Source organism: Rhyacophila brunnea, unplaced genomic scaffold (assembly GCF_057557595.1).
Source record: "Rhyacophila brunnea isolate RB1 unplaced genomic scaffold, BYU_Rbru_1.0 scaffold_14, whole genome shotgun sequence".
In the NCBI taxonomy this organism is placed as follows: Eukaryota; Metazoa; Arthropoda; class Insecta; order Trichoptera; family Rhyacophilidae; genus Rhyacophila; species Rhyacophila brunnea.
The window spans coordinates 24,127,870-24,143,088 of record NW_028232796.1 but is presented as its reverse complement, the minus strand read 5'-3'; the positions used below and the strand labels follow the sequence as shown (position 1 = coordinate 24,143,088).

At 32.2% G+C, this 15,219-nt stretch overlaps 1 protein-coding gene across 2 annotated transcripts in view; it reads left to right on the top strand.

Moving 5' to 3' along the window:
• Positions 1–8,893: 8,893 nt before the first annotated feature.
• Positions 8,894–15,219, top strand: part of fmt (phosphatase 6 regulatory subunit 1-like protein fmt) — a 28,356-nt gene continuing 22,030 nt past the window's right edge. For both annotated transcript variants that reach the window (XM_085942077.1, XM_085942076.1), the window contains exons 1-6: positions 8,894–9,068; positions 9,511–9,590; positions 12,149–12,272; positions 12,841–12,993; positions 13,315–13,482; positions 14,105–14,613. In XM_085942077.1, coding sequence (XP_085798203.1) covers positions 9,012–9,068; positions 9,511–9,590; positions 12,149–12,272; positions 12,841–12,993; positions 13,315–13,482; positions 14,105–14,613 — 1,091 coding nt within the window. In that variant the 5' untranslated portion in view covers positions 8,894–9,011. The remainder of the gene's footprint in view (positions 9,069–9,510; positions 9,591–12,148; positions 12,273–12,840; positions 12,994–13,314; positions 13,483–14,104; positions 14,614–15,219) is intronic.

Here is a 15,219-nt window from a genome sequence, read left to right as displayed (position 1 = left end):
AGAGATATGTCGATGTTAGACGAAAACAACAACATCCCTATTGCATATCTTAACCTATTTTTATATGAGTAAAATAATAAGAGATTTCTTTCTCGAAACATCCCGCCATCAGTTGAATACATATTTGGCAAAGTAAAATACTTTCATACTATGAATAATAACATTTTAAAAAACATAGCAATCATCTATAGTAATCACTACCATGCATTGTTGTTACATTAACTATAATATACAGCATAGTACCTACATAATTATAATTTTTCAAGTTTATTCAAATTATTTTTAAAACAATTATTATGGATTCAGAATAATATCTATTATAAGTGTTATAAAGTTTTTTTTTAAGAAAGATGGCAGAGGAATTTTTAATATCTATCGAAACTTATATTATTTTTCTTTAACACTAAAATAGAAAACATTACCTTTAAAATAAATGTTATTTTTATGTTATATACGTATTTGTTCCGGTCAATTTTTTGTGCCTTTAAATATCTTATGATTCCCAATGTATTTTTGTTTGTTATATTCCACTTTCTATTAACATCTACACTACAGTTTTAATTTAGTAATAACTTATTGATTTATGAACACGTCAGTATTACGTATGTAGTATATTATAATAATCTTATTCAATTCTTTACTGAAACACAATGAAATATTTGAATGAAGGATTTCAGGCTTACATAATTCCATTATGATCTAAAATGTTTTAAGACTGTCATGATTGTTTAGATTGGATATTTGCGGAAACATTGACAAGTTTCATTTGAAAATGGAAGGACATTCAAATCCAAAATCAGGTGGACAACCTTAAAAAAGTGTTTTAGATATCTGCATGAATTTTTTAACACTTTACGTAATAAATGCTTCTGCCAACATATAAAAGTAGTTAAAACTAATTTACATGTTGTTTAGTTTCTAGTATTTATTTACATTTAAGTTCCTGCGACCGTGATACCTACTTTTTCGTCATTATAATATTGTTCACATTCAGTCATACTTAATTAAGTCAACAAAATATGGTAACATATTGTATTAATGTACTTAATTATATGATAATAGACTCGATAATATAAGAATGGAGTTTTCTCTACTGTTTGAATAATATTAACAGATTAATTCTGCTTCTTTTCTATTGAGCAGTGAAACACCGGCTCCCGTAGATAGTCATGATTCCGAAAGTAGTTCAGAAATACACTCATAAATAGATCCAAAATAGTCTGCCCATATAATATTATGTAATATGTAAATTAGTAAGAGTTCCAGAAGCCATTTGTTGAAAATGAATTTATTTTATTATTATATTTACCGCCTTCTAACACATAATTACGGCATTACAAATATTATGATACGTTGGCTTTCTCATAAAGTTTCAGCAGCCATTTTATATACATTTTGTCTGTGAGGAGATATATTATTATCTATGGTGCTTTTTATTCTATTCTTGAATTTATTTTTGCAAATACTATTACAAATATATAATATTTATTTTATGTTATGGACATTGATTATTTTTGATTCGATGAAAATAAAGTTTATTCAAAATGGTGTTCCTGTGATGATATAATATATACATAATATATATATGAAAGAATTGTTAATTGAACATATTTTTCTGTACCTTACCGATGTAATATTGATTCAAAAACGTATGATTAATAATATGTTTGTATCCACGATTTTCAGGTTGCAATTGCATGATTTAAATTACCTGCATGTGAAAATTTTCAGTTTATAATGTTATCAAATTCATTACATGCCTATATGGTTGTAATAATACCTACAAATTCCTAAATAATGTATATAGGTATTTAAATTTGCAATGTTTTTATCATAGTAAGTACTCGTTAACTTTCAAGTAATTTCTTCATCGTTAATTTAACATAGTAAACAATCTATCGTTTCAAAACTATGTATTTATCTTGAAAATGTAACTTTTACCATCGTAATTCTCCTTTGATTTTAGTGAATGTCATTTGTAGTAGTGAAAAGACAATAAAAATATGTCAAGTCGTTTTGCATTATGTAAAAAATCATTTTTGAGACCAGTCGCGGTGACAAACTAATTTTTTTCAAATATTCCTTTACGTTCACTTTTTTATCAACGAGAGACTTGTGTTGATTATTATTCGGCAAATATTCATAGGCTTTAGTTTCTTTTATTATAAAAGCATTATATAAGCATAAAAAATAATTATTATGTATTTAACAGACGACCGTCATGCATTTACACATCAAGCAGACATAAAAAAATTTGTCAATGACAATTTTATTTTATTGATAGTGAACAATGAACTTGATAAGAAAATTTTAAATAACCAAATTTAATACACCTACTCATGTTACTTCGAAAGAATTGTGAACTTAAGAGCGTACTTCAGTGAAACGGCAAATTATTTTCAACAGTAAGTGCGATGAAATTTCGCACTTGTCGCCAATCGGAGATTGACAGTAGAGGTATGCGCACGTCGATTTGTTTTGTCATGGCGTCGGATGAATATATTCTTAAATCATGTAAAGATGACTAAAAAACTTTACGTATGTACTTGAAAAAGAAAACATGTCAATGAATATACTATTATTATTAGTAATATAACAATAAAAATAACATTAAATGGACGCATATTGAATTTTTATGACAAATTATATTTCGTTCGGCACGCGCATTTGCACAATTCGCGCATCGCCTAGCCACGATCTTTTTAGACCATGCCTCAACTGGAGTATAACCTTAAACACTGCGCGTACATATTCAAGAAATGACAAAACTCTAAATCTAATAATTATGTATCTATTTATCTATATCACTTAGTGTTCACTAAATATTATAATAATTAAATAACTTGACATGTGTTACGGTCACGTTGCAGACTTTATCAAGTGTAAGTACCGAAAATATATTGTCAATTTGTACTGAAAATATAAACAACTTGGGTAATTATAATTGCTTGATAAAATTTTGTATGGAAACGGAAGATGTTTTCTACTAAAAAAAACGATTCAACGTATCTTTATACCGTTTATTTGTTTACTTTATGTTAACTCATTTAATTGACTGTAATCTAAAATAATTCAAAATTAGAATGTAGTAACTCAGAGCTGTCGATACACAATTAATATTATTCCCTGAATCCTTTGAGAATTAGAAATGACGCTTGATGTATAAATGTATGACCCCACCTAATTGTCACACCCGTTATTTATTTTTCAATAATTTCTTGTTGTCATGTTTTGTATTGCAGTTAATTTTGTGCATTTTTTTAAATACATACCTTTCCGTAAATAAATAAATAAATTTGCGTGTCCTTAATTTATGTTAAAATTGAAATTAGTATATTATTAAATAGTAATTATTAAAGTAGTCCCCCTCACCCCATATGTGTATGAAATATTTGATTAATAATGAAATATTTGATTCTGTGATACCGTATTTCATTTAATTGCTACCTACCATCCGTTTGAATGTTTTCAATTGTCACGAAACTCTTGTCCTTTTAGCGGTCAGTAATGTAAATACATATTGGTAATATTCATGAATATTTTCATAGTAAATATTTCTATCCAAATAATAATTATTAAATTATCTATTCTTGTTTGGAAGGTCAATGTAGCGACATTAATTTAAAATGTCTTCCTAGTTACTCATATTAATACAAAAAAAAAATGTTGCATACCTACTTAAATTTATTGTTACCATTTGGCCAAATAATGTAGGTGTATATAAAAAGAGTTTATCTAATGATATTCAAAAAAAACTTTTTTTGTAAATAACATGTTGCTTCAGAGTTGAATTTTATAATAATATATAAAATATTGAGAGATTTATTTCCCCGTTCGTATTGGGAGCGGGCTATTATATTAAAAATAAGCATTTTTTATAAAACCAAGTCAATAATAATATTAATGTAAAAAATGTGTTAAATGATTTCATTATAAATTAATATTATATTATAGAATGTCATATAATATTTAAAATTGTAAAGATATTATTGAAAAGTTTATTCAAAATATTTTTTACATTCTTAAATAAATAATTAGTTTTTATTATGAAACATAAATAATAATGTTATTATTTTCAATGATATATTATTGGAATCAAAGTATAACCTTGTTGACTCTTCGATCGGTGAATGTGAATATTTTCAATTCAATATGTTTACATGTACTTAACCTTTCTTATGAATATTGAATTGTCTAGTCTTGTGGAAAGATTCTCATTAGAGGTTTGCGTTTGATCAAAATTCAAAACGATTTAACAAATGCGGCGGCGCGCCGCGTAGTTAACGTCTTTAGTGGGAATTTCTTGGAGAAGAGATATTTTTATAGGTATTATGAAAATGTTATTGTTATCGGTATATTAAGGCCAACCATGTCATTTCAATTTTCTATTGCACAATAACGTATAGATAAAATAATAGAATATACTTACTTTTATCAATTGTAAGAAATGTATACATACTGTAAATAAAATCTAAATTATTACCAGAATATGTTAAGGTTATGCCCATATACTCTGGTTATGTAGAAACAAACTAGCTATTATGTAAACATGACGATGTACTACAAAATATTATATGGAAGTAAAACACTTAATGAAAGAACTTTTTGTATTCATTTCCAATTCCATTCCCTTATCCACAAGTTTCCATTAACTCAGAGTGACATAAAACCATTTCTATCATAGCTCGATCCAACTCGACGATTGGGGTAAAAGATTTTAGGTTCATGTTAAATAGACTGACGCATTCTAACCGCTGCAATGATACTAAAGCAGACTTGTACTGCGATCTCACGCAAACGCAGTGCAACAAAACGATCTGTCATCCATCAGCGCCATCTCTGAGCTGCCAACCGTACTATTATAGTACATACTAATATTAAATATTATTTAATTACAAATATTTTATAATACGGTAGGTAAATTTTCAATAAAAAATAAAATCTAAGTTCGGATAAAGTGAATAATTACTAACCTCCCATGAAAAAAATTATTTTTACACACATCAGTTAGCTCTTTAAATGCGTACATACCGAACATGGTCGTATTATTTAAGCTAGATACATTATAATTTAAAGCAATTGAATAATCGTCTTCTCTACACTTACTAGGTAGGGAAGTACTTATTGCCAGTGCAAGTATTGTTAATAATTTATTACTGTTTATTAAAATTTCAAGTAGAAAAACGAGCCTTCCGCGAATTCTTAAAACTACCTAAATGATAACAGAAATATCGATATAATCAGGGGAAAATACTGAATTGGCTGACCACAGATTATGTCTCAGTTCAGAACCAAAAATAAATTCTGTATAGATCTACCATCATAAATTGGCATTTCAGCGAGGGCGCTAGTATGACATTGAGAATATTACCATAACTAACAAAAAAATGGTAATTTATAATTTTTATTGGTAGTAGATTTCTGTACAAATATTATGCAATCCATAATTCGAGAAACATGTAAAATTAAATGGTATTTGTAACAAATTTATCCTCGATAGACAATTTTAGTTTCAAATTCGACCGGCTGCCAACTTATGATGGTAGATCTTTAGCTTTACTCCAGAACAGGACAATCTAAAGATAAAAAATATCAATGGATGGCCAACGATTAGTGCGAAAGCTGTTACTGTTACGTGGCCACATCACAGCGCATGCGTGTTAGAACAATTCGGTACATAATTACAGTGGTTCGCTGTAAGTCGATTTACCTGTGCGCTAGTCTTTTTAGCATGTACCAAAGATTACGTTAAATCCATTAATATTTGTCAATGCTGCCACATCGATGTTCATCGATTGTTCAGATTAATATTCACCAGACATCATACATGTGTTAGAATCGTAAGGGATATTCTGATATATACTTTTATATATCTACCTCAGAGCCAGTGATGCCAACCGTACTATAATTATAGTACAATACTATAATTTTGATTTCGCGAAAAATGTAAAATACTATAATTTTACGCCAAATATACCAAAATACTATAATTTTGAGGGATTCAAGACGAAAAATGTTCTTGTACTATATATTTTTTAGAAATACTTTAATTTTTACGCATTTGTACTATAATCAGCATAGAAAAATATGGCAACACTGCTCAGAGCCAGTATGTCAAGAATAATTAAGTACAAATCTTGCACCGAAAATATCATATGTTTCAGAGCCAATTCACCCTTTGTGTCTATTCATAACACATACAAATTCCTATTACTAAAAAACTGAGTTTATAAACATCAAGCCATAGAAAAATCTTAAATTATGTTTATAAGAAGCATTCTTTTTTGACATACGATATACTAAATAATTTCAGGTACAGATATTATATACATTTATAATTATGTAACATTTTTTGTCTCACTAAATTCAAATTCTCACGTCTCGCACATCCCATCATACAAGACATGCAACGCGTATGTCGCTTTCTTAGCACTTTTGCAGGACGAAGGAAAGTTGGCCACAGCGACGGAACCCTTGAAGTTGCGCCACAAGGGTACGGAGTGTCACACTCTCCGTGGCATCTGGAACACACATAAAGCGTCTCTTCGTGACTATTCCAATCTTCGGGGGCTGCCGTGTCCGCTCACGAACTCCAGTGCTTGTAATGCGGTCATACCAATGCACCCCTAAGATTCGATGGAGACATTGATTCTCGAAGCTAAAAAATCTATACCTCGAAAGCTTGTTAATATGCCATGACTCACAACCATACAGGAGCACAGATAGCATGCACGTGTATAGTTTAATAATTCTACCTAGACTGCAATAAGCGTGATTACTGAAGATTTAAGTCAGATGTCTTTGCCCTTTGCTACAAAATGCATCCACTTTAATAATTATTATTGAGATTAACTTAGTTGGTTAAATTAGGTTAGGGGAGAAAATATCCGAACGTCTATAAAATAAAAGTGCAATAAAATTTTAAAGGACCTACCTCAATTTGCAAGTTTTATTTCTAAAATACAGAAATTGTCAAGTGTCAGTTACAGAGCATCCATATGCTGAGGTTTGACAATTAATAGTTACCTGCGGTAATATGATTTTGTAAGTAATGAGGGCATGAGAGAACGGACTATGCAGCCTCTCGTCACATGTAAGGTGAAGATGCGACATTGGACTTGGCTCATAGAATTAGAGATTGGATTTAGCACATGGTCAACAATAACACATCGTAAAATTGCACTTGCAGACATTTAAGTAAGTACATAAATAAAATAGATTAATTTAAACTCCGTCAATCAAATGGCTATTTTTTATAGTCTTCATGAATCCATTTGGAAGATTTTAATGAAGATAACTGGAAATTTAAACCTAAATTAATAAAACCACTAAATCAAAACCTGGTAAATGTGCCGCAGAGGTGGACATGAGATTTTACAACTTTCTTTTTAGACCAAACCAAACCTAACATAACCTAACCTAATCTAACGTACCCCAACCTAATATTACCTCATATAATCTTAGTTTGTGATAATGGTGTATCAAAATGTATGAAAATTTCAAATTTTCAATTAACGATTATTGGATCGAAAAGCCAATGCGCCGACAGAAAAGGGTATTTATTATAATTGTCTACGTGGAATAAACTGATTTCGTGAAAAAAAATATATAAAAGCTCGCGTCCACCTCTGCGCCACAATTACCCAAAACCCTATTTTGGAAGTTTTCACATTCGACTTTTGACACTGACACATTTGAAAATGGCATAGATATGAAAATGGTTTCAAATTTGAATCCATAGATAATAGGTACATACCTTACTTCATCATAAACAATCAAATTTAATGCAATCGATCCATTGACAATATTATTGTATGTGATGGATTTCATAGGTAGGTACTCACTATGACGTCCCTAGGCAAAGTGCCGCCCACAGTCACCTTTTATTTTTTTAGTTCCAAATCGTTTGCAGCGCACCGGTATAATTTTGGACTTTTTGGACTTTTTGGACTGTTTGGACCAATGACATATTAAATGGACGACTCACTTCATACCCGGCGCTCACGAGAAATTGTGCATGAAAGTCATTCACAGATGTATAGGTAGATGTTACGTGACCATTGACGTATCCGTTTCCATTATGCGATACAAGCTTCGAGAATTTATAGTAATATAACCTTTATTGTAATGGCGTATTAGTGTCATGACTCATTGCGTTAGAAACAGATTCTCGGTTACTTACGACTTCTCGGAGATTAGACGCAAGTGAGCCCAGCGAATCACAGGCGACTGACTGTCCAATGGTTCCTGTCATTCAATTGCATTGCATAAACATTCATCAATATCTTAAAATGGCATTTTATAAATAATAAATAATACTAACACATGCAAAGTGATATCCCATCTTTCTTGGAGTGTTTAGTAGATTTTTTTACAATTTTTAACTAGGCACATTGGCATTTTGTAACACAATAATAACGGTGGAGTCGAAACCTGACAGTCAGAAATTTTGTATGGGCAGACCCAGCGGTGTCGCCAGACCGCTTGCAAGCAGAATGTTCATTTGAGCGTAGGATACCGATATTAAAATATGAATTTCGCCATCCGGCAGACCCGACACATTAAAGTGAGTGTCATTTTATTTTCTAGATGCTTCGTCCATATTAATGTCATTGCAGAGCATATAAATCGGACGATTGTCCTCGGACATTTGGCTCGTCCTTGCCAATGGAGTAGATTCTAGTATTAATTATTTTCAGTTACCTATCTTAAACAGACAAATACCTACACGAAAAATCTGAGATTGTGTTTTTTAATGTCATTTTTTTAGTTAAAAAAAAACTACTAAAATAATACCTACCTATGAATGAATCTACCTATAAATTTTAGTTGACGTTTTACGACACGAGAGCGCTGATTTATTCAGAAGTAAAGTTCGTGATTGCTCATCTACACACTTTTCCATAGTAGATATGAGTGACATGTTCTGCCTGCTGAATTTACTTTTTTCCATTAGTAATTTAAACGTATACACATTTAATTTATTTTCCATTACATATTAGTGCAATATAATGTATTGGATAGATCACCAGACTCCCACGTCCATTAATACTCTACTGGAAAACGAGGTATGATCTTCACGGGCATGTTATTTAAAAACAGATAGCATTCCAAAGTTGGCAAAAATGCTAGGTATATTTTCCACAACGACTGGGGCATGAACGTCAAATGTAGTACTTATCAATGATAATTGGTTTTTTTCTCAATTGGCATTAAATATCTGACTGTCGCTTAGTCTTGATGAATCTGTACGATTTAATTATTTACGTTATCTGTTATATTTCGTCGATTTATTTTTGCTATGACTATGATTTTTAGGCCATGTTTGACACAGGTTATTAGTTTTGCCCTCTTCATTTTTTTTCTAATTACGCCGTTGGATGATTAGCGTAAGCGTCGCTTTATAAATCTGTCACCTCATTGCAAATGCATAGCAACAATCTATCCGGATAAACCAGTGTTGAATTAGTCAATATGAATCACAAATCATATATTTTTTTCTTTTTTCAGAGTATAACTCTCTCAGAGTTATTGGACCAAGATGACATCCTTTCGGAGTGTCAGGCGTCGAATAAAAAGCTCATAGAATTGTAAGTTGGACTAAATTTTCAAATGTCATAAGGCCAATTTTCTTGACCAAATTGACTGATTCAGTGATTTTTAACCGTTGTGCCGGAAGTGTCATAGAGTAGTGATTACGGTACAGTTCGGTTATGAGGAATACAGCGGAAAACACATTTTGAAAATACCCGATATACTGGAATATTTGTTAGGTTAACCTAACCTAACCTTAACTAACCCAAACTAACAAATAATCCAGTATATCGGGTATTTTCAAAATGTGTTTTCCGCTGTATTCCTCATAACCGAACTGTACCGTGATTACTAATCTAGTTTGGCAGAGAACCCTTGACTGACACAATACACATATAAGACCGGACCTATAAATTAGGAGTAGGTACAGCTTACTAGTTCTCCGCCGTTGTAACCTGTCGGACACATTACTACCTTCTATACAAAATAAGATGCCTTCACATTAATTAGATTTGATTTCGTTAATTGTAGAATTTCAGTGAGCATAGACTGCTACAGAATGAACATGCACATTTCAAAATCTCTTCCATAATCTGGTCAGTAATAAAGAATCATATTCAAATTAATACATCTCACTTTTTTAATATGTCGGTACAAACAAGCCTACAACACAAAAACAACTCGACCGTAAGTTACATCAACATAGGTCTATTAACATGGAGGACCCAACAAAATTATTGTCAACAAGAGATGCACAAAAAATGCTTCTCTGTCTCTGCGAATTCACCTGTTGCCAGAAGCACTGTCAATACTGAAATAATAATATAGAAATGCTTCCTGTCTATGGTACAAGTAATTCTTGCCGCTTTAATTGTTTATTTCATTGTTTCAAAATGTTGTATAATGTCTTGTTGTTTTAATTTAATAATCCTAGGTCCTAATTTATTGATTAAAAGTGGAATAAGTACTGCAAAGTTAAATTAAATAAAAAATTAAATTAAAACAACAATTACAATGCAGTTCCACCATGAATTGACAGTTTAAGACAAAATCAGACAAAATAAAAGAAATTGTATAATGTCCATGCTGAAAATGTTCGTACTTTTATCACAGCAAATCGTATAGACGTGAAGATAATGAAGGCATCTTATGACGTACAGTAGTTAGTAATGCGCCGTGGCAGATCACAGTGTTGGAGAACTACTCAGTTGTCTCAAATTAGGAACAGAATAGTTAAGCAGACTTGAAATTCTGGTACCAAATTTTATATGAATTACTTACAGTAGAATCTTAATTGTTCAGAGTAAACGGGGATTAAGACGATCCGGATAATCAAGAGGAAGTAGAATATGAAAATTACTAACACTCTTCAAAAAATTATTCCATGATTTTATCAATATAGAAACATCTCGACGGCTTAATCTGTAAACCTGTCAATTGCACTTTTGACCAAAAATTAGATTTTTATGACATTCTGTTATAAAGCATGTTTTCTATGCTTACACAAAATTTCAAACTCCTAAACCTATAAATAAATGTGTTATCGATCTTCAAACATAACACCCAACTGCAGGTACCAAATTTCCAATATTGGAAATGGAACAACTCCGCTCTATATATATAAAATGGAAGCTAAAAAAAATTTCAAGTCTATTTTTGCAATTGTTAAATTCCGCTCGATAGTTAATTCATTATGTTTTATCTCCTTCCTGAACAACTTTCCCAAACGGAGTTAGCGGGTTTGCAGATTATGCAGTCGATCTACAGATATCCAATTCAATCTACCGTCTAGAAAAGATCCTTTGATTCAATTTTCTTGTGGAAACCGATAACTTATTTTTCTCTGCAAACAGTCATCAAAGGTCTATTTTCGATTTAAGCGTTTTAACGTTTCTCTTCAAACCTTATCCATAGAAGAAATTTTACTAATGATCATGCTACAGAAAGACTTCTTATACCTATATTTTTTTTTTTAATATATAGGACTCTTTGACTTCCCAATAAGAAATAGCGGGATTTTTCTATTTGCTTGAAACTGGTTTTGTACCTAGGTGCTGTGTTTTCATGTCTTGACGCTAAAGATTTGCTAGGAATAAACCACATGAAAATACACCCTTTGACTTCTTCATTTTGTGATGTTACATAACATTACGCTCTGAGCTGCCAGGCCTGTGACATTTAACGATTAGTGAATCATTTATGTGATTTTTTACTGTTTTTTTATATCTGAAATCCAACGCTATATTTATTAGACAAAAACGTCCTGAATGTTGTCAATGCAAGTCCAAATTGCCGTTTAATGGTAGCACAACAATGCTAGTTTTATCTGTTGATATTATGTATTTTGTACAATCCGGATAATCCAAGTTTTACTGTACTTTTTTTTCTGTATGTGTGGCTATCTTAAATACATCTAAAGAGAAATAAAATTTGATATGTACAACACTGCGCTATGGACACGACAGGAATATTTTTCCATTTGTACTTAGATCGTTCTTTCCTAATACGAAGTGGCAAATGGAGGTATCCGAGTGACTCCAAACAATTGAATTTCCCATTTCTTAACCAGTCTATGAAGTAAATCCTAAGTGCAATTTTTACTTATTGTTTTCAGTTTGGTTCGGCCGAATATAATCCATGAGTTGATTAAGTTAATAACAGAAGAGCCCCCGGCCAGCCTGGAGATGAGATATCGGTATAGGCATTCGGCAATAGCCTGTGATATCATCACTAGTCGAGTAAGTACACCGACATATCTCTCTTTAATTTTGCTGGCCAATTTTGTTGCATTTAGAAAATACTACAATTTTTAATTATGCTTTTATGCACTCATGTTGTTTTTGTAATTATTTTTTGAAAAAAAAATTTACCGGAAAGAGTCGAAAAATGAAAAAGAATTAGCAAGAATAGGTAATTTCGTGATAATGTAAAGTTGAGAAATCACAATCTCCACATATACTTGTTATGCAATCATCGCACAAATAAAATTACTGTCTTTTGAATGTGTACGCATTCAATTCGGTTACAATCACCGCATAAGTAAAATCACCTCTTTATATTTGGCATGAACTTAAAAGACTCACGAAGATCACACATTCGTGCTTATGCTAGAAAAAGTTAATGCAAATTGCCCAAAATTTCCTTATGTCATGCGAAATACATATATTACTCTTTCAGCGTTTTGCCAGGATTTAACTTAGTAAAACGTATATTAAAAAAGCTTTGATTCGCCAAATATTGCTTGTGTCAAAACAGGTGGGATATTGAGCCATGTTCAAGTAATGTAACAAGTAATGTGTTTTGCAGATTCCTTCGTTTAGTGAAAACATGGCGGGCAACACGGACGCGCTGGGAAAGCTTTATTCCTTCACAGACTGCGACCCTCCGTTGAATCCGTTACTGGCCTCATTTTTTGCCAAAACCATCCAAGTATTTTTCGCCCACAGTACTGCACACCAGGTAACCAAACGTGGTACTTTTACTAAGACACCTTCCTTCCCTATTATTAAACACAATACCGAAATTACACGAGCAGGCAAGACGATTCCTGACTCTGATTCCTGACCTGACCTGTCGAGACCTGTCTGACCCTATCGAGAAATGTCATGTTGGAATTTTTGTGTTGGGCTCCCGACAGTCTGACTGTATTAATTCATTAGTCTTAACGTTACGGCTTAATATTGTAATAATTGTAGTCCGTAAAATATCTGTATCTATAGCAGAACAATTATGTTGCTTTTATCTGCTGTTCGATTAAATTAGAATTGAATTATGTTGCAGGATTGGTACACTTACCAGGTGATGTGCCTTCAGGTGATTGAATTTTTCAAGAGCTGTCCCGCCTTCCTGCCAAACCTTCTGAAGCACATTGGGACGTCGGCCATTATGAATTCATTGCAATACATCACGCAGGTGTCTGTCGATGACATGAAAGCAGATATACTAGTGGTACTCTATCTCATTTTCCTTATACCTACTTAAATACAAATATTCTCTGTGTATTATAATCTTGAAAAGGATTGAGTGCATGAAAACATGTCTTATTTCATTCCCAAGGCTGTCTATAGTCATGTCACGGCACTAAACTGCGAATTCCGATAGTAGTGCTAGTTACTGCTTAACTTTAAATGCAATGCAGTAAATAAAACTTTTCACTTGTACATATTATATTATTTTGTTCATATTAACATATTACCATTTTTTTCAATATGAAACAATCATCTTTTTCTACAAACAGTTTACCATATTGTATTCAAATTATAAGCAATAACTAGTACTACAATCGAAAATCACAGTTTCATATGCCCGCAGTGTCAAGAATTGTGGTACACATTTTTTTACATTTTCATGACTCATTTTCTATGCGCCTGTAACGCGATCGACCAAAATTCATCGACGCGTTGAACTCGCTTGGCGTAAAGTCGGCGTGTTTATTTATGCTATGCCATTTGAGTGACAATATGTTAATTTGACAAAAAAAAAAAATTTTAATTTTCCCACAATATATAATAAAATTTAAAATGCCGATAATATAATTTTATTTAATATCCATATTTTATTTATATTTCAGTGGCTGAACTGTCAGGGGCTAATTGAAAATATAGTAGGAATAATTTGCGGCACCAACGTGCCCTTGAAAATTCGGCCATCGAAAGCGGACGATGAGTATTCGCGGATCCTGGACGAGTGCGCTGCAGAGAAGAGTCTCAACCAGCAAAATGAAACCGTCAACGGAGAAGTGGAACAAAACAATGCGGCCGCCGTATCCAAAGACACTTCTCTCTCGGGGGAAGTCACCGATAAAACTGATGGGAAACCTTCGGAAGTAATAGTTCCGGCAGCGGAACTGACAGCATCCGATACATTGCCAGAATCAAAAGACCCCCCATCTCCGTCATTAGGAGAGACTGTCGATGATAAAGGGGACGCAAAGCCTTCAGTAAAACCTGTCATAGTTGAAGAAAAGGCGACTCCCAAGTCAGATACCACAGAAATTAGATTATTAACAAACCGGTGTAAAAATGCTGCTGATCTGATGTGTTTCTTCATACAGAACGGCAGGGAGAACAGTTTAAATACGTGCGTATTATCTATATTTTTTGAATTGTTATGTACATGGTATTTGGGTTATCAATGTGTGTTCTTTCCTTTCTCGACATTACAGAGGCCATTCTCCAGAGATGTGCTAAAGTATAAGTGAATGAATATGAATACTAATCAAAAAATTCTACTGCAAGTTAAATGGGACAGCAAATGTTGCTCGGATTGTTGCTGAAAGTACCGGAAACCATGAAATATCCAAACATTTATATAAACATTTGACCCAAATCTTGATAGGAAATTAATATTATTGGTTGAGGTTCTTGATGGAATTTGAATTTAAATTATAATTGATTTAAAACCTTTTCTATGCCTCACGATATTACTATGGCAGTATCTGACAGGCCGCAGATTTTTAACAACACACATTGAATGTAAAGCAGAGCTCTTACTACAATCGTAATACCGATATTTTGTGGCTTAGTATTTCATAATTATTCAAACAGATGTCACTGTGTGTTTAATTTTTTGCTTATGCAAATCAATCAACAGTGGCTAGTAATTTGAGTTTAAAGTCAGGCGAGATAACTCGCTAAAGGCATAGAACCGGTTAAGGATTGTACCTACTATTCCTTTTAAATCGTT